Raw genomic sequence first — 23,510 nt, forward strand, 5'->3', positions numbered from 1 at the left:
ATGTCTTTAAGCCAACTATTGCAACTTTATTCAACAAGTATTTTGTTTTGATAATACATCCTTTGTTGCAATCATTACAAAAAAAAACCAGGTTGATAAATATTTGTATGTACTTCCTGAAACAGACAAGGTATTTAGTTAGGTGCCGAGGGAGCTGGAGAGAGTGTTTTTATTGAACGTTGTCAAGGTGCTCTCCCTCAGCCTCACCAGGACAGTGACCACTCGCCCAGGGGGAACACTGTCCTGTTCAGAATTCTCATCCCACCTTCATCTCTTCTCCTTAGGCTGGCTCGACCTTTTCGTTGGCCAAGATATTGGCCATCTTTAATTAATGAGACATTTTTGCACACTCTAACTGAGCATCCCTCTGCATTTATAACACTCTGCCCTCTCAGGTCCACCCATAACACTGACAACGGTGATGGCTTGCCTGGTTGTTGCCTTTACCTTGCAGAGGCTGAGCCCCACTGGCTGATACTCCCTCCCAGCTCCTCTAGAACATTGAGCTGTGGTTTCCAGCACACTCACTGATCTTCCCTTCTCAGGATGTCTTCCCTCCCCAGCACCCATCTTCCCAGACACCAGACTCTAAATAGACCACTTCTTCCTCCTTCCTAAAACCTACAAACAGGGTCCTCCTGTCTTGACTCCATGTCTTTCCTCCCCTAATCCAATCTCTTCTACCCACAGCCTCAGAGCTCCCAACCCTCTCTGGCAAATTTAATTGTTTGCATTTTTCCAGCCCGATAAATGCTCTTTTCTTCTGTGAATACGCAATCTGCTGAACCATCACCATACCAACTCACACACTCAAACCCCATGTACACACACACACACTCAAACCCCATGTACATACACATACATACACACACTCAAACCCCATGTACATATACACGCACACACTCAAACCCCATGTACATATACACGCACACACTCAAACCCCATGTACATACACACACACTCAAACCCCATGTACATATACACACACTCAAACCCCATGTACATACACACACACACTCAAACCCCATGTACATACACACACACACTCAAACCCCATGTACACACATACACACACTCAAACCCCATGTACATACACACACATACATACACTCAAACCCCATGTACATATAAAAACACACACACCCAAACCCCATGTACACATACACACACACACACTCAAACCCCATGTACATACACACACACACTCAAACCCCATGTACACACACACATACACACTCAAACCCCATGTACATACACACACACACTCAAACCCCATGTACACACACACACACACACTCAAACCACATGTAAATATACACACACACACACTCAAACCCCATGTACATATACACACTCACACACTCAAACCCCATGTACATACACACACATTCAAACCCCATGTACATATACACACACACACTCAAACCCCATGTACACACACACACTCAAACCCCATGTACATATACACACACACTCAAACCCCATGTAAATACACACACACACACTCAAACCCCATGTACACACACACACATTCAAACCCCATGTACATATACACACACACACTCAAACCCCATGTACACACACACACTCAAACCCCATGTACACACACACACTCAAACCACATGTAAATATACACACACACACACTCAAACCCCATGTACATATACACACTCACACACTCAAACCCCATGTACATACACACACATTCAAACCCCATGTACATATACACACACACACTCAAACCCCATGTACACACACACACTCAAACCCCATGTACATATACACACACACTCAAACCCCATGTAAATACACACACACACACTCAAACCCCATGTACATATACACACTCACACACTCAAACCCCATGTACATATACACACACACACTCAAACCCCATGTACACACACACACTCAAACCCCATGTACATATACACACACACACACTCAAACCCCATGTACATACACACAAACATTCAAACCCCATGTACATATACACACACACACTCAAACCCCATGTACATACACACACACAGTCAAACCCCATGTACATATACACACACACAGTCAAACCCCATGTACATATACACACACACACACACACTCAAACCCCATGTACATATACACACACACACACTCAAACCCCATGTACATACACACACATTCAAACCCCATGTACATATACACACACACACTCAAACCCCATGTACACACACACACTCAAACCCCATGTACACACACACACTCAAACCACATGTAAATATACACACACACACTCAAACCCCATGTACATATACACACACACACTCAAACCCCATATACACACACACACACTCAAACCCCATGTACATATACACACACACACACTCAAACCCCATGTGCATATACACACACTCAAACCCCATGTACATACACACACACACACTCAAACCCCATGTACATATACACACACACACTCAAACCCCATGTACACACACACACTCAAACCCCATGTACATATACACACACACACACACTCAAACCCCATGTACACACACACACTCAAACCCCATGTACATATACACACACTCAAACCCCATGTAAATACACACACACTCAAACCCCATGTACATATACACACACACTCAAACACATATACATACACACACACCCAACACACACACAGACAAACCACATATGCATCCACACACACACCCAATATACACACAAACCACACATACATCCACACATACGCACTCAACACTCACACAGAAACCCCATATATACCCACACACACACTCAACACACACCTACACAAACCACATGTACACTCACACACACCCAACACACACCTACACAAGCCACATGTACACTCACACACACCCAACACACACCTACACCAACCACATATACACCCACATACACACACTCAACACACACCTGCACAAACGACATATACACCCACACACACACACCCAATACACACCTACACAAACCACATGTACACTCACACACACTCAACACACACCTGCACAAACGACATATACACCCACACACACACACCCAATACACACCTACACAAACCACATGTACACTCACACACACTCAACACACACCTGCACAAACGACATATACACCCACACACACACCCAATACACACCTACACAAACCACATGTACACTCACACACACCCAACACACACCTTCACCAACCACATATACACTCACACACACCCATCACACTTGCATAAACCACATATATACACGCACACATACCCAACACACACACAAACCACATGGAAACAATCCCCCCATAACCATCTCCACCACACACCACCCCCACCCCCACCCCCCACAACAGCACCATCACCACACCCCAACCCCACTGAAGCCAACCCTCAGTGTGAAAATAGATTTTGGCACATAGTTTCACCTTGCATAGAGCTGGATTGGGAGATGCCACCCAACAAGTGACGTTAAGTTGTGAATTAAACATGAAACTTGTTCAGTTAGTTCAAACCTCTTTACAAACTTACACCCACACCTGTTTTTCAGTTGCTGTCTCTTTGCCTGCTTTTTTGGTGAGGGTTCACTGAGTAAATGTACCACACAGTCCATTGGTTGAACACACTGATGGCAGCAGATCCAATCATCACATCCTTTAATTTGGAGGAAGTCAACAGATTTAACAGAGATGCTGAATAATGTGAAAGGTGTGTGTGTGTGTGTGTGTGTGTGTCGGTATCTGTGGTTTGTTGGGTGTGGTTGTGTGAATGTGTTTGTCGTTTGTATATCTGTGTTGGTATTTGTATGGATATATATGTGCTTTGTTTGGGTGTGTGAGGATGTATATGTGGTTTGTCTATGTGTGGATGTATATGCAATTTGTATCTGTGTTGGGTATGAGTGTGTGGCTGTATATGTGTTTGTGGATGGGTGTGTGTGTGGATGTATATGGTCTGTGCAGGTGTGTGTTGGGTGTGTGTGTGTGTGTGTGTGGGTGTGGGTGTATATGTGGTTTGTGCAGGTATGTGTTGAGTGTGTGCGGATGTTTATGTGGTTTGTGTAGGTGTGTGTTGGTTTGTGTGTCTATGTGGTTTGTGTAGGTGTGTGTTGGGTGTGTGTGGGTGAATATGTAATTTGTGTAGGTGTGTGTTGGGTGTGTGTGGGTATATATGTGGTTTGTGCGGGTGTGTGTTGGGTGTGTGCGGATGTTTATGTGGTTTGTGTAGGTGTGTGTTGGGTGTGTGTGGGTGTATATGTGGTATGTGCAGGCATGTGTTGGGTGTGTGTGTGGGTGTATATGTGGTTTGTGTAGGTGTATGTTGGGTGTGTGTGGGTGTGGGTGTATATGTGGTTTGTCCAGTTGTGTGCATTGGTGTATATGTGGTTTGTCTAGATGTGTGTTGGGGGTGTGTGTGAGTGTATATGTGGTTCATGCAGGTGTGTGTTAGGTGTGTGTGTGTGGGTGTATATGTAGTTTGTGTAGGTGTGCACTGGGTGTGTGTATGTGGGTGTATATGTAGGCTGTGTAGGAGTGCATTGGGTGTGTGTGGGTATGGGTGTATATGTGGTTTGTGTAGGTGTGTATGGGTGTGTGTGTGGGTGTATATGAGGTTTGTTCAGGTGTGTGTTGGATGTGTGTGTTAGTGTATATGTGGTTTGTGTAGGTGTGTGTTGGGAGTGTGTGTGGGTGTATATGTGGTTTGTGTAGGTGTGTGTTGGGAGTGTGTGTGTGTGGGTGTATATGTGGTTTGTGTAGGTGTGTGTTGAGTGTGTGTGTGTGGGTGTATATATGATTTGTGCAGGTGTGTATTGGGTGTGTGTGTGGGTGTATATGTGGTTTGTGCAGGTGTATGTGTATATTTGGTTTGTGTAGGTATGTGTTGGGTGTGTGTGGGTGTATATTTGGTTTATGCAGGTGTGCATTGGGTGTGTGTGGGTGTATATGTGGTTTGTGCAAGTGTGCATTGGGTGTGTGTGTGGGTGTATATGTGATTTGTGCAGGTGTGTATTGTGTGTGGGTGTATATGTGGTTTGTGTAGGTGAGTGTTGGGAATGTGTATGGGTGTGTATGTGGTTTATGCAGGTGAGTGTTGGGTGTGTGTGGGTGAATATGTGGTTTGTGCAGGTGTGTGTTGGGTGTGTGTGCGTGGGTGTATATGTGGTTTGTGTAGGTGTGTGCTGGGAGTGTGTGTGGGTGTATATGTGGTTTGTGTAGGTGTGTGTTGTGTGTGTGTTGCTGTATATGTAGTTGGTGTATGTGTGCTTTGTGTAAGTGTGTTTTGCGAGTGTGTGTGAGTGTATATGTGGTTTGTGTAGGTGTGTGTCGGGAGTGTGTGTGGGTGTATATATGATTTGTGCAGGTGTGTATTGGGTGTGTGTGTGGGTGTATAAGTGGTTTGTGCAGTTGTGTGTTGGTGTGTGTGTATATTTGGTTTGTGTAGGTATGTGTTGGGTGTGTGTGTGGGTGTATATGTGGTTTGTGCAGGTGTGCATTGGGTGTGTGGGGGTGTATATCTGGTTTGTGCAAGTGTGCATTGGGTGTGTGTGTGGGTGTATGTGTGGTTTGTGTAGGTGTGTGTTGGGTGTGTGTGTGGGTGTATATGTGGTTTGTGTAGGTGAGTGTTGGGAATGTGTATGGGTATGTATGTGGTTTATGCAGGTGAGTGTTGGGTGTGTGTGGGTAAATATGTGGTTTATGCAGGTGTATGTTGGGTGTGTGTGGGTGTATATGTGGTTTGTGCAGGTGTGTGTTGAGTGCGTGTGGGGGTGTATATCTGGTTTGTGCAAGTGTGCATTGGGTGTGTGGGGGTGTATATCTGGTTTGTGCAAGTGTGCATTGGGTGTGTGTGCGTGGGTGTATATGTGGTTTGTGTAGGTGTGTGTTGGGAGTGTGTGTGGGTGTATATGTGGTTTGTGTAGGTGTGTGTTGTGTGTGTGGGTGTATATTTGGTTTGTGTATGTGTGGTTTGTGTAAGTGTGTTTTGCGAGTGTGTGTGGGTGTATATGTGGTTTGTGTCGGTGTGTGTTGGGAGTGTGTGTGTGTGGGTGTATATATAGGAGAAAGTGAGGACTGCAGATGCTGGAGATCAGAGCTGAAAATGTGTTGCTGGGAAAGCACAGCAGGTCAGGCAGCATCAAAGGAGCAGGAGAATCGACGTTTCAGGCATGAACCCTTCTTCAGGAATGGTTTGCGTAGGTGTGTGTTGGGTGTGTATGTGGGTTTATATGTGGTTTATGCAGGTGTGTGTTGGGTGTGTATGTGGGTTTATATGTGGTTTATGCAGGTGTATGTTGGGTGTGTGTGGGTGTATATGTGATTTGTGTGTGTATTGGGAGTGTGTGTGGGTGTATATGTGATTTGTGTGTGTATTGGGGGTGTGTAGGTGTATATGTGGTTTGTGCAGGTGTGTGTTGGGTGTGTGTGGGTGATTAAGTGGTTTGTGCAGGTGTATGTTGGGTGTGTGTAGGTGTATATGTGATTTGTGTAGATGAGTGTTGGGTGCGTATGTGTCGGTGCATATGTGGTTAGTGTAGGTGTATGTTGGGTGTATGCGTGTGTATGGTTATATAGGTGGTTTGGGCAGGTGTGTGTTGGATGTATGTGTGTGGGTGCATATGTGGTTTGTTCAGGTGTGTGTTGGGTGTGTGTGGGAGTGTATATGTGGTTAATGCAGGTTTATGTTCAGTGTATGTGTGTGTGGGTATATATGTGGTTTGTGCAGGTGTGTGTTGTGCGTGTGTGGGTGTAAATGTAATTTGTGTAGGTGTTTGTTGGGTGTGTGTGTGTGTGAGTGTATATGTGGTTTGTGCAGGTGTATGTTGGGTGTATTCGTGTGTGTGGGTGTATATGTGGTTTGTGTAGGTGCGTGTTGGGTGTATATGTGTGGGTATATATGTGGTTTGTGCTGGTGTGTGTTGGGTGTATGTGGGAGTGTATATGTGGTTAATGCAGGTTTATGTTCAGTGTATGTGTGTGTGGGTGTATATGTAGTTTGTGCAGGTGTGTGTTGGGTGTATGTGTGTGGATGTATATGTGGTTTGTGTAGGTGTGTGTTAGGTCTGTGTGGATGTATAAGTGGTTTGTGCAGGTGTGTGTTGGGTGTGTGTGAGTGTATATCTGGTTTGTGTAGATGAGTGTGGGGTGTGTGTGGGTGTATATGTGGTTTATGTAGGTGTGTGTTGGGTGTATGTGTGTGGGTTTATATGTGGTTTGTGTAGGTGTGTGTTGGGTGTATGTGTGTGGGTGTATATGTGGTTTGTGTAGGTGTGATTTGGGTCTGTGTCGGTGTATATATGGTTTGTGTAGATGAGTGTTGGGTGTGTGTGTGTGGGTGTATATGTGGTTTGTGTAGGTATGTGTTGGGTCTGTGTGGGTGTATATTTGGTTGTGTAGGTGTGTGTTGGGTGTGTGTGTTTGGGTGTATATGTGGTTTTTGTCGGTGTGTGTTGGGTCTGTGTGGGTGTATATGTGGCTTGTGTAGGTGAGTGTTGGGTGTGTGTGTGCGTGTATATGTGGTTTGTGTGGTGTGTGTTGGGTCTGTGTTGGTGTATTTTTTGTTTTTTGTAGATGAGTGTTGTGTGTGTGTCGGTGTATATGTGGTTTGTGTAGGTGTGATTTGGGTCTGTGTCGGTGTATATGTGGTTTGTGTAGGTGTGATTTGGGTCTGTGTCGGTGTATATGTGGTTTGTGTAGTTGTGTGCTGGGTGTGTGTGTAGGTGTATATGTGGTTTGTCTGTATGCGTCCCCTTTATTGGCCATTTTGAGGACCCCCTGAGATCTTCCTATCCCACTCAGCAGCACATTGGTTGCTCCCGGCGCTCAGGCCCAATTGAAAACTGGAAGCACCAGTCCTTAACCTCAACAAGCTGCCAGCCAATAGCAGCTGAGCAACTGCTGAGTGAGTGTAATGATTGGCACTGCCTTCATAAACAGGTGGAGGGGGCTGATGGTTAATCATGTAGGTCCCAGTAGGGGCTCTGGGGTGAGGTGGGGTTAATTAGAGATGTGTTTCTTCAGTGGGCGGGGTAGGGATGGTGCTGCCGGACAGGTTGTTGTTGCTAGGGAATCCCTCCACGATCCAGAGGGAGAACCCAGAGGAGGTCCGGGATTGTCCAGTCTCCCCTTACTGCAGAGGGCACACCTGCCTCTGGTACAGTGCCAGTCGTGGTGGGTGGAGGCTTTTCACTGGCCCCTTTGGTCACATGCTTATCTTGAGGGCTCTCCTCCATTTTCCTCTTGGCTGGCAGGTGCTATGGCAAGGGAAGAGGGAAGGGCAATCCATCTCAGTGCTCTCCCTCGTCGTTTCACTGACCCCAGTGCCATCAGAACCCATCCTGGATTTACTGATAAAACCCAGCCCTGAGACTGCAGGGGGCATATCACCTTTTCATAACGTGACCTGAAGGCTCACACACACACGCAACACACACACGCAACACACACACACACACAACACACACACACAAAACACACACACACACACAACTCACACACACACACACACACACACAACACACACCACACACACACAACACACACCACACACACACACACACAACACACACACACACACACAACACACACCACACACACACACACAACACACACACACAACACACACCACACACACACAACACACACACAACACACACACAACACACACCACACACACAACACACACACACATACACACACAACACACACACACCACACACACAACATACCACACACAACACGCACAACACACACACAACACACACACAACACACACACAAACACACACACAACATACACACAACACACACACACATACACACACAACACACACAACACACACACACAACACACACCAACACACACAACACACACACACGCATATACACACACACACACCGGATTATATTTCAGAGACAGACTGAAGTATACAAAGCTGGAGTTTTGGCAGCAGGAAGGCTGTCAGTGAACATGCCCCGGTAATCCGGCAAAGGTACCACACACGGTCGATATGTGAAGAAGGAAGAGTGGGTTAAAAGCTCAGTCGAGCAAAGAGACCAATTCAATCTGTGAGAAGATTTGTAGCTTGGGTGCTCGTTGTTGTGGTTCTGTTCGCCGAGCTGGGAATTTGTGTTGCAGACGTTTCGTCCCCTGTCTAGGTGACATCCTCAGTACTTGGGAGCCTCCTGTGAAGCGCTTCTGTGATCTTTACTCCGGCATTTGTAGTGGTTTGAATCTGCCGCTTCCGGTTGTCAGTTCCGGCTGTCCGCTGTAGTGGCCGGTATATTGGGTCCAGGTCGGTGTGTTTGTTGATAGAATCTGTGGATGAGTGCCATGCCTCTCCCTGGCTGTTCTCTGTATTTAATTCAATTATCTGTCAGTGATGCTGACACACGGATGGATGAAAATAACTGCTCATTAGTTCAAATACTTTACTTGGCCTTTTACACTGTGGCTTGAAACAATCTCAACAGATTTTGAAACAAAGACTAATACGCCACTGAATAAGATAAATGGAATATTCAGCTGGTGAGAACAAGATACTCAGAGACATGAGTCTCCTCCAATCCTCAGACGCAATATTTTCTCTCGAAAGGTCATGTATGTGTCCATTAACACCACCACTGAGTGCTTTCTGGTCCAGCCAACTTACTCAGTTTTGGCCCCAGCATTCATTCCATTAAGATCATCTTTCCAGGACTAAAATAGGAATTCACGCTGTAAACTTTAATGTGGCATTTTATTTCATGTGAAAGGCACCATCTTTTTATTTAAATAAAAACAAAGTGTTGGACAAATTGAACAGATTTGGCAGCATCTGTGGAAATTTCTGAAGGAGATTTATCACGGATTTGAAACATTAACTGTGTTTCTCTCTCCACAGATGTTGACAGACCTGCTGAGTTCCTCTTTACATTTCAGATTTCCACCATCTGCAGTATTTTGTTCATTTCTATTGTTTTGAAGTTTAGTTGATTTTTTTTGTGTGTTCATTCATGGGGTTGTAGGTGTCACTGACTGGGCCTGTAGGGGAGGCAATGGCCTGGTGATGTTAACGCTAGGTTCGTAATCTAGCAACCCTGGTCATGGTCTGGGGAACCTGGGTTCAAGTCCTGCCATGGTAGAGGATGGAATTTGAATTCAGTTTTTAAAAAAAGGTCTGGAATTAAGAGTCTAAGTGATGACCATGAATCCATTGTCAATTGGTTCACTAATGTTCTTTAGGGAAATAAATCCTACTTACATGTGACTTCAGACCCACAGCAATGTGGTTGACCAATAACTGCTGTCTGAGTAATTGGTCCACCTGGAGATACCCTCATCCTGTAAATGAATGAACAGAAAATCCCGACTTGTCCTTGCGAAGGTGGTGGTGATGAGCTGCTGTGGTCCGTGTGTGAATGACGTTGTGCTCTGGTTAGTAAATAATTCCATTATTGTTGTTCCAGATGACACTGAGATGGATGCAGACAAGCCAGATTTTTTTTTAAAAGCAGAAAGTGCTGGAAGAGGCCAGTAGGTCAGACACTATCTGTGGGAGAGAGAGAGAATCAGAATTAACGTTTCGGGTCTGGTATGAGGGCTTTTAATCGGAACTGAAGATAAATCATATTCAACTTGACCTGTCAATTCGGCTTTTCTTTTTTCACAGATGTTGCAGACCTGATCCAACATTTTTTTTAATCTCAGATCTCCAGCAACCACAGCTTTTGACTTAATACTAGGACCGACTGTAATGTTAACTTTAACTTTAGTTTTTTATTTTTCTACTTATACTAAGAACAACAGTAATGCTTCACTTTTGGCTTTGTTTCTCTATGTTACGACTCACACCTACTTTTTGTACCGAAGTAGCTTTGTACCTAAGATGGCGCTGTGTGTGACGACACTGTGCACTTTTCACTGTACTCCTGTACTCGAGTACACATGGAAATAAAGCTTAAATTAAATCAAATCAATTTTGCACCCATCTTAGTACACACAAGATCTTTATCATCCATCATGTCTTGGAATGATCAGGAATAATCAACGTGGCTTTGTGTGTGGGAAATCAAGTCTCACAAACTTGGTTGAGCTTTTTGAAGAAGTAACAAAGACGATTGATGAGGGCAGAGAGGTGGATATGATCTAGATGGACTTCAGTAAGGCATTCGATAAGGTTCCCCATGGGAGACTGATTAGCAAGGTTAGATCTCACGGAATACAGAGAGAACTAGCCATTTGGATACAGAACTGGCTCAAAAGTAGAAGACAGAGGGTGGTGGTGGAGGGTTGTTTCTCAGACTGGAGGGCTGTGGCCAGTGGAGTGCCACAAGGATCGGTGCTGGATCCTCTACTTTTTGTCGTAAATGATTTACATTTACATTTATATTTACGTAAATGATTTGGATGTGAGCATAAGAGGTACAGTTAGTAAGTTTGCAGATGACACCAAAATTGAAGGTGTAGTGGACAGTGAAGAGGGTTACCTCAGATTACAACAGGATCTGGACCAGATGGGCCATTGGGCTGAGAAGTGGCAGATGGAGTTTAATACAGATAAATGCGAGGTGTGGTGGACAGCAAATAAGTTTACCTCGGATTACAATGGGATCTTGATCAGATGAGCCAATGAGTTGAGAGGTGGCAGATGGAGTTTAATTTTGGGAAAGCAAATCTTAGGACTTATACACATAATGGTAAGGTCCTAGGGAGTGTGGCTGAACAAAGAGACCTTGGAGTGCAGGTTCATAGCTCCTTGAAAATGGAGTCGCAGGTAGATAGGATAGTGAAGAAGGCGTTTGATATGCTTTCCTTTATTGGTCAGAGTATTGAGTACAGGAATTGGGAGGTCAGGTTGGGGCTGTACAGGACATTGGTTAGGCCACTGTTGGAATATTGCAAGCAATTCTGGTCTCCTTCCTATCGGAAAGATATTGTGAAACTTGAAAGGGTTCAGAAAAGATTTACAAGGATGTTGCCAGGATTGGAGGGTTTTCACGCTAAGGAGAAGCTGAACAGGCTGGGGCTGTTATCCCTGGAGCGTCGGAGGCTGAGGGGTGACCTTATAGAGGTTTATAAAATCAAGAGGGGCATGGATAGGATAAATAGACAATAGTCTTTTCCCTGGGGTCGGAGAGAACAGAACTAGAGGGCATAGGTTTAGGGTGAGAGGGGAAAGATATAAAAGAGACCTACGGGGCAACTTTTTCACACAGATGGTGGTACATGTATGGAATGGGCTGCCAGAGGATGTGGTAGAGGCTGGTACAATTGCAACATTTAAGAGGCATTTGGATGGGTATATGAATAGGAAGGGTTTGGAGGGATATGGGCCGGGTGCTGGCAGGTGGGACTAGATTGGGTTGGGATATCTGGTTGGCATGGATTGGTTGGACCGAGGGGTCTGTTTCCATGCTGTACATCTCTATGACTCTATGTTCTTGTGCAACAGTGAGATCACAGTAGTTAAAATCTGGATGAAAGCAAAACAAAAGGTTGCTCCTCCAAAGGAGGGAAATTACAATACAGTTTGTCTCACTGTTCAACATACTTCAAAAAAGGTGTTTCAGATTACTGCCAGTGTGGGTGAGATCCCAGAACGTTGAGGAATGATCCCATTACATTATCCTTGGAAATGCAACGAAAAGAAAGTTAGGTGGGACTGTGCATTGTGAGGGGGATACACATAGGTGTCAGGATGATCTAATCCAGCTGACTGAGTGGGTGACCACATTACAGGTGCAGTATAATGTGGATAAGCATGCAAAGAAATTCACCACCTTTACATTCCCCATTACCTGGGAGAAGATTACATTATTTTGGGAAAGACCCCCATCACCTTTGCCTTACCCATGGGAAGTTCCCATCACCTTGACGTTGTCTTCAGAATCTGACACAAGCAAACCAGCAATATGGAGCACCACTGGGCACATTCCACCCAACTTGAGCAGGCATCTGGTTTTTCTGTTTGTGTGTAAGTGGGCTTTCGCTGAGTGTCATTTTGAGTGGTCTTGGCCATTTCAAATTCGAAGCCATTTTCTTTTGAATTAGCGCCCTGAGCCTAGTTGAAAACTGTAACAAGATAGTGCCAGTTGGCTGAAATATTCTTGAATCGGATTCTGAATTAGTGGGCCCAAGTACTCTTTGCTTTTGTTCGTCTTTCTAACTTTTGGATCCTAATTTGGATTCGAGGGAACCAATTCCATTAGGAACGCGTGTTAAGGTGAGTTTAAACAGACAATGATTAAGACTGTGTATAATGGAACAGATCTGAGCTTCTGGAGCCAGGGAAACGTCAGATGGTGAAAAGTCATGCAAAGCCTTTCCAAAACAGAGCTTGAGAAAGTTCTTTAGCTGCAGGATGATTAGTGTTACACTTCACCCTGGGGCAGCACTCTGGAAATCAAGTCCCACTATTCCTGGAATGGTCACAAACATTACAGATTTTGTAAAGTGCACATAATGGCCCTTGTCTTCAGGGGGTGCGGAGACATTCCTTTTGGCTTGTCGGGTCTTTCTGCCCCTGGGTCTTGCTTTGCCAAATACTTTCACTGACTTGCAGGAGCCGTAAAGAGCTGGCTCATACTCACAAAGTCTCCGATGCACTGGCTAAGAAGTGACAGCTTACAGTGACTGATGGGGGATAAATAAATCGGCCTTCCTCAGGCCTGAGGTGGATTTTACAACGGAGAGAAAGGACAACATCTTCTTTCTCGGAGATCCCATGGTGTCTGCCTCAAACATTCGCACCATAGCTGCTGGCAGGAAGAATGGCTTTGTGGTCAAACACCAAACACCAAACAATCAACGGCTTGTTGCCAGCTGAAGGTGCATTTGTATATAACCCCTTGGCTCCAGCTTGTCTCGCTTCAGTACTTTGGCCCTGACTACTCACGGTATATATAAATGACATGGATGAGGAAACCACATACAATGTTTCCAAGTCTGCTGGTGTCACAAAGTTAGGTGGGACTGTGCATTGTGAGGGGGATACACATAGGTGTCAGGATGATCTAATCCAGCTGACTGAGTGGGTGACCACATTACAGGTGCAGTATAATGTGGATAAGCATGCAGTTGTGCATTCTAGAGCAAAAAGTAGAAAGACAGGGTATTACTTCTGTGGTGGTACATCAGGGAATGGGGTATATAAAGGGGAATGGGGTATATAAAGGGGTTTGGTTGTCCTTATATACTTGTCTACATTGAAAGTAGTCAGGTAGGTGCAGGAAGCAATTAGCAAGGTGAAATGTATGTGGCCTTCGTTACAAGGGGAAGGTGAATTCAGAAGTCGTGACATCTCGCTGCATTTGTACAGGGCCTTGATGAGATCCTGCACCTTGTGTGGACAGTTGTGGTCTCCCCACCTAAGAGAGGAGATATTTGTCATCGAGGGAGAGTACAGCAGAGGTTCACTGGGCTGATAGGGGATGGCAGGACTGCCCAAGTGAAGAGGTTGGTTTGACCAAGCCTGGTATTCACTAGAGTTTAGAAGAATGCGTGAGGATCTGTTTCAAATGTATGGAGTTCTGACTGAGCTGGACAGACTAGATTGAGGGAAGATGTTTCCCTTGTTTGGGGAGTCTCGATCCAGGGGCCACAGTATCAGGCTATGAGGTAGACCATTTAGGACTGAGATAAAGAAACATTTATTCACTCAAAAGGGTGGTGAGTCTGTGGAATTCACTACTATTGAAAGTAGTGGAGGTCAGGTTATATCACTGTATTCAAGAAAGGGACATATAAATTTTTAACCATTTAAGGCATTGAGGGGTATGGGGACAAAGCAAGAATATGGCATTAAGGATCAGCCATGATCATATTGAATGGTGGAGCACGCTCAAGGGGCTGAAATGGTCTATTCCTGCTTGTAGATTTTATGTTTCTGTGTCTGTAACTAAATGCTCCCCAACTCTCCATGTTTGAACAAACAGCAGAGTAAGCAACACTTCAAATGAAAGTCAGGAAACTGCTTTTAAAAAGGCCAGTAATCCTTTTCACAACCTTTGGTTTTCAACACAATCTTTTCCCTGTCTCAGTCCACAATCAATTACCTTGAGGACGTTTGGCAGAAGCCTGCCTGAGGGCCAGTTAGTCCAGAATGTTCTGCCTGAAGTGGGAGGATTATCGTATTGTCGAAACACAAATATCCAGATGGCCAAGTTCAAAATACTGAGCTTAGCCACTAAACCTTCATTAGCTCTTAGTTAGAGGCACTCATTGCAATACAGCGCACGTCCAACAAGCTCCGTTCATTGGCTGCTGCTGCTCTCTTCCATCTCAATGATTATCCACCAGTTGAATATGGTTATCGTCCAGTTCAGTTACAATTAACAGGTTCCCTTCACTCAGTCAAACAAATAAAAGAGCAGGTTTCCTTAAAGGGATTCAATAATTGGGTAAAATGAAGATCTACTGATTTTCTGGAAATAGGTATCATCTTCTTTGTTAAGTTTCATTTGTGCTATTGTCATGGAAGGTCAACTCAACTGACCTTCAGGTATCTCAGTAGAGATTACTTCAGTATTTATAAAGTGGCTTTTTCCAAACTTTTCACATGGAACTACTACTCAAGTGGCTTCACGTGGACGAGTTGGACCGAAGGGTCTGTTTCTGTGCTGTACATCTCTATGACTCCATGCTGCCATCACCAAACCTAAAGCAACTAGTGCATTTGTATTCCTTAACCATGCATTAATTATCATGATTGAATCACTGCATCATAGAGGTCTACAGCCCAGAAAGGCCCTTCAGCCCATCAAGTCTGCACCGGTCAAAAACAACAACCAAGTTATCCCAATCCCATTTTCCAGGACTTGGCCCATTACCTTCCATGCCTTGGCATCACAAGTATCTCTAAATACTTCTTAGAAGTTATGAGAGTTTCTGCCTCGGTCACCCTTACAGGCAGTGGATGTCCTGTCTATGCCCCTCATGATTTTATGCATCTCAATCACATCCCCACTCAATCTCCTCTGCTGCAAGGGAATCCAGGTAACACCTCGGTTGTTGTGAGGTAGATTGGCTAATGCAGTTAAATGAGTCGAAGAGTGTGGTGCTGGAAAAGCACAGCCAGTCAGGCAGCATCTGAGGAGCAGGAGAATCGACATTTCGAGCATAAGTCCTCATTGCTGATGAAGGGCTTTTGCCTGAAACATCGATTCTCCTGCTCCTCGGATGCTGCCTGACCTGCTGTGCTTTTCCAGCAACACATGCCTTGACTGATCTCCAGCATCTACAGTCCTCACTTTCTCCTAATGCAGTTAAATGGTAAATCTAATGTAAGTTGATTAATCTCACAATTAAACAAGTCTGCAAGTAATACATTAATCACAGCTGTAAAAGTTCCCTGTGAGCACTGCAGTGTACTCAGCATTGTGATCACAGCTAGCATCTTCGGGTGTCAGTTTGAAGACACTATCTCCCTTTGATCTGGCCAGTTTGTTGCCTCTTGACACTGGGATCACATCCAGAGTAAGTATTAACCATTCCTTGGGCAATTCAGGAGCTAATTTGTGAATTAGTACCATTCCAATTTCATCTGCTTACATAATCGAATCTACCTGATGTGCTTTCATCGCCATTCTGTCTGTTGTTAATCCTTTTGTAGCTTTGGACCCAACATCCAGGCACCTGGAATATTTCAAAGCCTGATAAGCATAGAGCCCTGTATTCCATGTGCCACGGTGCTCTGCAAACCTTGCACTGTGAAGGCTGAAGGAAATAACAGCTCCCTCAGAAACATCTTCAGCCAGTGGGTTTCGGATTGGAGCAAGGTCTCCTCCAGGAAACAAGCATCAGTGGGCAGTGCACTTGAGCACAGTCCAAACAGCATCAATCCAGGGCTCCTGAAAATTAACTTTGTCAACCTTACTTGCAATTTGTTATGCCCTTCTTCAGAATGATCACTCATTTTCCACAAGTTATTTTGACCTGGTCTCACAGGTTTTTAACAGGTCATCCTTACTGCTGATTTAATCCTGTTTCAGAAGTTTAAATCCTGCAACTTAATTAAGCTTCAATTAAGTTATGAAGCTTAATTGAACAGCTTCATAACTGGTCAATTAAGTGGCATCCATCTCAGAAGCCCCTTCTTTTTTCCCTTCTTCAGGAAGCTTTTTTCCTCGGATGGTGATGGCTAGCACAAGGGGACATAGCTTTAAATTAAGGAGTGATAGATATAGGGCAGATGTCAGAGATAGTTTCTTTACTCAGGGAGCAGTAAGGGCGTGGAACACATTGCCTGCAACAGTAAAGTTTAAGGGCATTTAAATGGTCATTGGATAAACATATGGATGAAAATGGAATTGTTTAGGATAGATGAGCTTCAGATTAGTTGACTCCTGATGGAGGGCTCCTGCCCGAAACGTTGATTTTCCTGCTCCTCGGATGCTGCCTGACCTGCTGTGCTTTTTAGATTAGATTAGATTACTTACAGTGTGGAAACAGGCCCTTCGGCCCAACAAGTCCACACCGCCCCGCCGAAGCGCAACCCACCCATACCCCTACATCTACCCCTTACTTAACACTACGGGCAATTTAGCATGGCCAATTCACCTGACCTGCACATCTTTGGACTGTGGGAGAAAACCGGAGCACCCGGAGGAAACCCACGCAGACACGGGGCGAATGTGCAAACTCCACACAGTCAGTCGCCTGAGGCGGGAATTGAACCCGGGTCTCTGGCGCTGTGAGGCAGCAGTGCTAACCACTGTGCCACCGTGCCGCCCACACCAGCACCACTCTAAACTTTACTCCAATCTCCAGCATCTGCAGTCCTCACTTTCACCTTCCGATTAGTTCCGCAGGTTAGCACAACATTGAGGGCCAAAGGGTCAGTATTGCGCTGTAATGTTCTATGTTCTAAGCCGTGTTTACAATCCTATGCCTCGTGTTCTCATTGGTGCACCCCGTCCATATCAATCTCTTTCTTACACTTGTTGTATGCTATAAGCTGCAGGAAGGTAAATATCCCCCAGCAATCTAAACTTGCCTTCTGCCGATTAGCATTACGAGTTTTAGATCCAAGAGAATAAAGTCACAGTTTCCAAACTGCCTCCTTCAGGGAAATGTCATCAGCTCCCACGTCAAAGAGAGGATGGCCCAGCACTGCAATCTGACTCTCATTCACTGTAGTGGTATTAGATGTAAGCACAGGGACCACCTGAATGTCCTGTCGATATAGAACCGGTATGATTTTCTGCAGTTAACTCATTATCAGAAGTCATGCTCATGACATGCTACAAATACAATGTCTAACTGTTTGCTTCTCTGTCTCTCTCCAGCCAATCTTTTGACAATATACACCATCCACTATAGGAAATGTGGCATGTCCAAGGTTGCAAGACTCTATCTGATTTCCCTGGCTATTGTAGACTCGATGAGCTTGTTCTGCGGAGGAATAGTGGACTTGAGCTTGAGTTGGTTGGACCCTAACCCTTTCTGGAACCGCTCCCCATGGTGTGGGCTAGTCACAGTCCTGGAGTATGGCTCCGTATTCAGCTCTATTTGGATTGTTATTGTCTTTACCTTGGAACGTTACTTGGTGCTAAAGAGCACCCAAGCCAGGCGGCAATGTTCCCAGACTAAAGTGATCATTCGGATCATCCTGAGTGTCATCCTAGTCTCACATCTGATTGCACTCCCTACCTATTGGATCAACAGTTCGGTGTTGCAGAATGTCACCTTGCACAACCAGACCCTTCTGCAGCCCATCTGCACGTACAGTGATCGTTTCTTTTCCACTGTGGTGGTTTGGTTCCACACCTTCACCACGGGTGGCATCCCTTACATCCTCCTTATCTTCTTCAACTGCCTGATAGGCCAGCAGCTGTACAGGGCCAGCAGGATGTTCACCCGGGAGCAGCTCAAGTCGATAAACGGCGTGACCACTCGCAAACTGATGAAAAAGTCCATCCTGATCCTCTTCACCGTCTCCTTCGCCTTTGTGCTCCTGTCGCTCCCTCGTTTTGTCACCTACTGCATCCTGAGGACAGCCTACAACACGCCAAAGCACAACAGAAATGACTATAGCCAGCTCATCAACCTGTTTGCAGATATCGGTATTATGTTGCAATGGCTAAATTCTGCCATCAACTTCCTCCTCTACTGTGCCGTCAGTAAACGATTTCGCACAGAGTTTTTCCTTGTCCTGACCTGTCAGTGTAAGAAACCAAGGAGCCCTGCTTCACAGACACACTTGAAAGTTTATAGTCTTCACGGGGCGTGGACTGGAGCTTCATCAACAATATTTGCCCAACGTCATTAGTCCACTATTGGCTCGGTACACTGCAATGTGTTCTTATCATAAAAGAGCCTCTCGGAAAAGGAAACAGTGATCATAATATAGTTGAATGCCGCATGTATTTTGAACCTGATCCACTTTCATCCCAAGCAAAGCTGCTTCAATAACTTTCATAAATCAGCATGGGAAAAGAGGCTTATTGGGTCAAGAGACTAAAATGTACTGCGCTGAATACACTGTAGGAAACTGTTCAAAATGTTCAATGCAAACACATGCCATTTCTGAGCACAGACTCAACATGAGTCATCCGTCACTGACTTGCCAAGGAAGTAATATTAGGTGATAGGAAAATGATATTAGATTAAAATAAGGTACTTATAACATACAAAGAATGGTAGTAAACTTGGAGGTTGGGGGTGAAGAAAGGGCAACCCATAAAATGAGAGGCAGAAAATGAGTTAACTTGCTGAGAACACAAAAACTGATTGTAAGAGCTTTCTATAAAAGGAGCAGAGTAGCTAAAGTAAGCGTTAGTCCATTGGAGATGAGACAGGAATGAAAAGGTTGACCTATGCTGAGAGATTGAACAGATGAGGCCCATAGTCTCTGGACTTTTTAAAAATGTATTCACAGGATGTAGGCATCGCTGGCCAGACCAGTATTTATTGCCAATCTCTAACTGCCCTTGAGAAGGCAGTGGTGAGTTGCCTTCTTGAACCGCTGCAGTCCATGGTGTGTAGGTAGACCCCACAACGCCGTTAGGGAGGGAGGTGAAGGACCGACCCAATGCCACAAGACCTCAGTGCTGAATTGTAACTGTAGTGCAGCTTCCCCAGTAGTAACAAAAACCAATTGTAGATTAGGCTGCGAGACTGTCAGGCTGTACACCTATAATAGCTTTTGTGTCTGTCTGTTTAAATGAGTGTACTTAATTGCAATAAATGCTTCCTTCTGCTTCAGTGAATAAGCACACAACACCCAGCATACATTTTATTAAGATCTAAAGAGCTGCAAATTATTTTAAAAATCTGTAATAGCCATAAATGATGCTGGATTCAGGGTGAGAAAGGTGAGCCAGCGATTCAGGTATGATTAGATCAAGAAATATTTATCTGAGACAGTAGCTCAGCAATTCCATTGGACAGAGGGAAGTTCCATTTTTCAAAAGAAATGCTTATTTCAAACCTTGAAATGTAATGGTGTGGAATCTTACTGCAGTGTTAGTGATGCTGGGGTGGGGGGGGTGGGGGAGGGGGCCAAGGTCTCACCAGTGACTGGAGAGCCAATGACAGAGCCAGGCTTATCCCCTCAGGCAATGGTGAGGGCAGCAGCGGGCCATTGGCTGAAATTAAGACCCCGTGGGTGTAACTGAAGGCCACCAAGTTGGAGTTGCTGGCCAATCAGGGCCGAGTTTCTGGATTGGGGACTGACAGCACAGTCGCTGAAAATGTGTTGCTGGAAAAGCGCAGCAGGTGAGGAATCATTCCTGAAGAAGGGCTCATGCCCGAAACATTGATTCTCCTGTTCCTTGGATGCTGCCTGACCTGCTGCGCTTTTCCAGCAACACATTTTCAGCACTGACTCCACAGTCACCGAGCGCATGTGCCCCAAACCACCACTCTGCCCCATTAAATGTCCTCAACTAAATGTGTCACCAACCTGCCCGATTAATTACCCTCAACAAATTATTTGCCCTCTCCCAGGTACACCCCCACCCGGCTGAAATAAATGCCCTCTCTCTGGTGCACCCCTGCCCTGCTGAATTAAATGCCCACTCCCCAGTACACCCCCACCCTGTTGAATTAAATGCCCTCACCCCGGTACACCCACACCCTGCTGAATTAAATGCCCTCTCCCCAGTACACCCCAACCCTGCTGAATTAAATGCCCTCTCCCCAGGGGCACCCCCACCCTGCTGAATTAAATGCATTCAGCCAGGTACACCACCATCATCTGAATGAAATGCCCTCTCTCACGTTGACCCCCACCATACTAAATTAATTGCCCTCTACCCAGTATACCCCCACCCTGCTGAAATAAATGCCCTCTCGCCGGTGCACCCCCACCCTGCTGTATTAAATGCCCTTTCCTTGGTACACCCCCACCCTGCTAAATTAATTGGCCTCACCCCGGTACACCCCCACCCTGCTGAATTAAATGCCCACCCCCAGGTACACCCCCCACCCTGCTCAATTAAATGCCCTCTCCACAGTACACCCCCACCCTGCTGAATTAAATGCCCTCTCCACAGTACACCCCCACCCTGCTGAATTAAATGCCCTCTCCCCAGTACACACCCACCCGGCTGAATTAAATGCCCTCTCCCCAGTACACCCCCACGCTTCTGTATTAAATGCCCACTCCCCAGTACACCCCCACCCTGCTGAATTAAATGCCCACTCCCCAGTACACCCCCACCCTGCTGAATTAAATGCCCTCTCCCCAGTACACCCCCACCCTGCTGAATTAAATGCCCTCTCCCCAGTACACCCCCACCCTGCTGAATTAAATGCCCACTCCCCAGTACACCCCCACCCTGCTGAATTAAATGCCCTCTCCCCAGTACACCCCCACCCTGCTGAATTAAATGCCCTCTCCCTGGTACACCCCCACCCTGCTGAATTAAATGCCCTCTCCCTGGTACACACCCACCCTGCTGAATTAAATGCCCACTCCACATTACACCCACACCCTGCTGAATTAAATGCCCTCTCCCCAGTACATCACCACCCTTGCTGAATTAAATGCCCTCTCCCCAGTACACCCCCACCCTGCTGAATTAAATGCCCTTTCCCTGGTACACCCCCACCCTGCTAAATTAAATGCCCTCACCCCGGTACACCCCCATCCTGCTGAATTAAATGTCCTCACCCCAGTACACCCCCACCCTGCTGAATTAAATGCCCTCTCCCCAGTACACCCCCACCCTGCTGAATTAAATGCCCTCTCCCTGGTACACCCCCACCCTGCTGAATTAAATGCCCTCTCCACAGTACACCCCACCCCTGCTGCATTAAATGCCCTCTCCCCAGTACACCCCGATCCTGCTGAATTAAATGCCCTCTTCCAGGTACACGCCCACCCTGATGAATTAAATGCCCTCTCCCCGGTACACCCCCACCCCGCTGAATTAAATGCCCTCTCCCAGGTACATCCCCACCCTGCTGAATTAAATGCCCTCACCCCGGTACACCCCCACCCTGCTGAATTAAATGCCCTCTTCCAGGTACACCCCGATCCTGCTGAATTAAATGCCCTCACCCTGGTACACCCCCACCCTGCTGAATTAAATGCCCTCTCCCTGGTACACCCCCACCCTGCTGAATTAAATGCCCTCTCCCTGGTACACCCCCACCCTGTTGAATTAAATGCCCACTCCACATTACACCCACACCCTGCTGAATTAAATGCCCTCTCCCTGGTACACCCCGATCCTGCTGAATTAAATGCCCTCTCCCTGGTACACCCCCACCCTGCTCAATTAAATGCCCTCTCCCCAGTACAACCCTCAACCAGCTGAATTAAATGCCCTCTCTACAGATACACCCCCACCCTGTTGAATTAAATGCCCCCTCCCAGGTACAACCCCACCCTGCTGAATTAAATGGCCTCTCCCTGGTACACCCCCACCCTGCTGAATTAAATGCCCACTCCCAGGTAAACCCCCACCCTGCTGAAGTAAATTCCCACTCTCCTGTACACCCCCACCCTGCTGAATTAAATGCCCTCTCCCCAGTACACCCCCACCCTTGCTGAATTGAATGCCCACTCCCCAGTACACCCCCACCCTGCTAAATTAAATGCCCTCACCACGGTACACCCCCACCCTGCTGAATTAAATGCCCCCTCCCAGGTACACCCCCACCCTGCTGAAGCAAATTCCCACTCTCCTGTACACCCCCACCCTGCTGAATTAAATGCCCTCTCCCCAGTACACCCCCACCCTGCTAAATTAAATGCCCTCACCACGGTACACCCCCACCCTGCTGAATTAAATGCCCCCTCCCAGGTACACCCCCACCCTGCTGAAGTAAATTCCCACTCTCCTGTACACCCCCACCCTGCTGAATTAAATGCCCTCTCCCCAGTACACCCCCACCCTTGCTGAATTGAATGCCCACTCCCCAGTACACCCCCACCCTGCTGAATTAAATGCTCTCTCCCCAGTACACCCCCACGCTTCTGTATTAAATGCCCACTCCCCAGTACACCCCCACCCTGCTGAATTAAATGCCATCTCACAAGTACACCCCCACCCTGCTGAATTAAATGCCCTCACCCTGGTATACCCCCACCCTGCTGAATTAAA

The 23,510-nt window shown here is 46.1% G+C and overlaps 1 protein-coding gene across 1 annotated transcript in view; it reads left to right on the forward strand.

The window, feature by feature from the left end:
- LOC140454591 (probable G-protein coupled receptor 139) overlaps nucleotides 1–20,120 on the forward strand; it is a 94,138-nt gene extending 74,018 nt beyond the window's left edge. Inside the window, exon 3 of the mRNA XM_072549456.1 lies at nucleotides 18,243–20,120. Coding sequence (XP_072405557.1) covers nucleotides 18,243–19,225 — 983 coding nt within the window. The 3' untranslated portion in view covers nucleotides 19,226–20,120. The remainder of the gene's footprint in view (nucleotides 1–18,242) is intronic.
- The last annotated feature ends 3,390 nt before the right edge of the window (nucleotides 20,121–23,510 follow it).

The sequence above is a fragment of the Chiloscyllium punctatum genome, chromosome 3 (assembly GCF_047496795.1).
Source record: "Chiloscyllium punctatum isolate Juve2018m chromosome 3, sChiPun1.3, whole genome shotgun sequence".
Classification (NCBI taxonomy): Eukaryota; Metazoa; Chordata; class Chondrichthyes; order Orectolobiformes; family Hemiscylliidae; genus Chiloscyllium; species Chiloscyllium punctatum.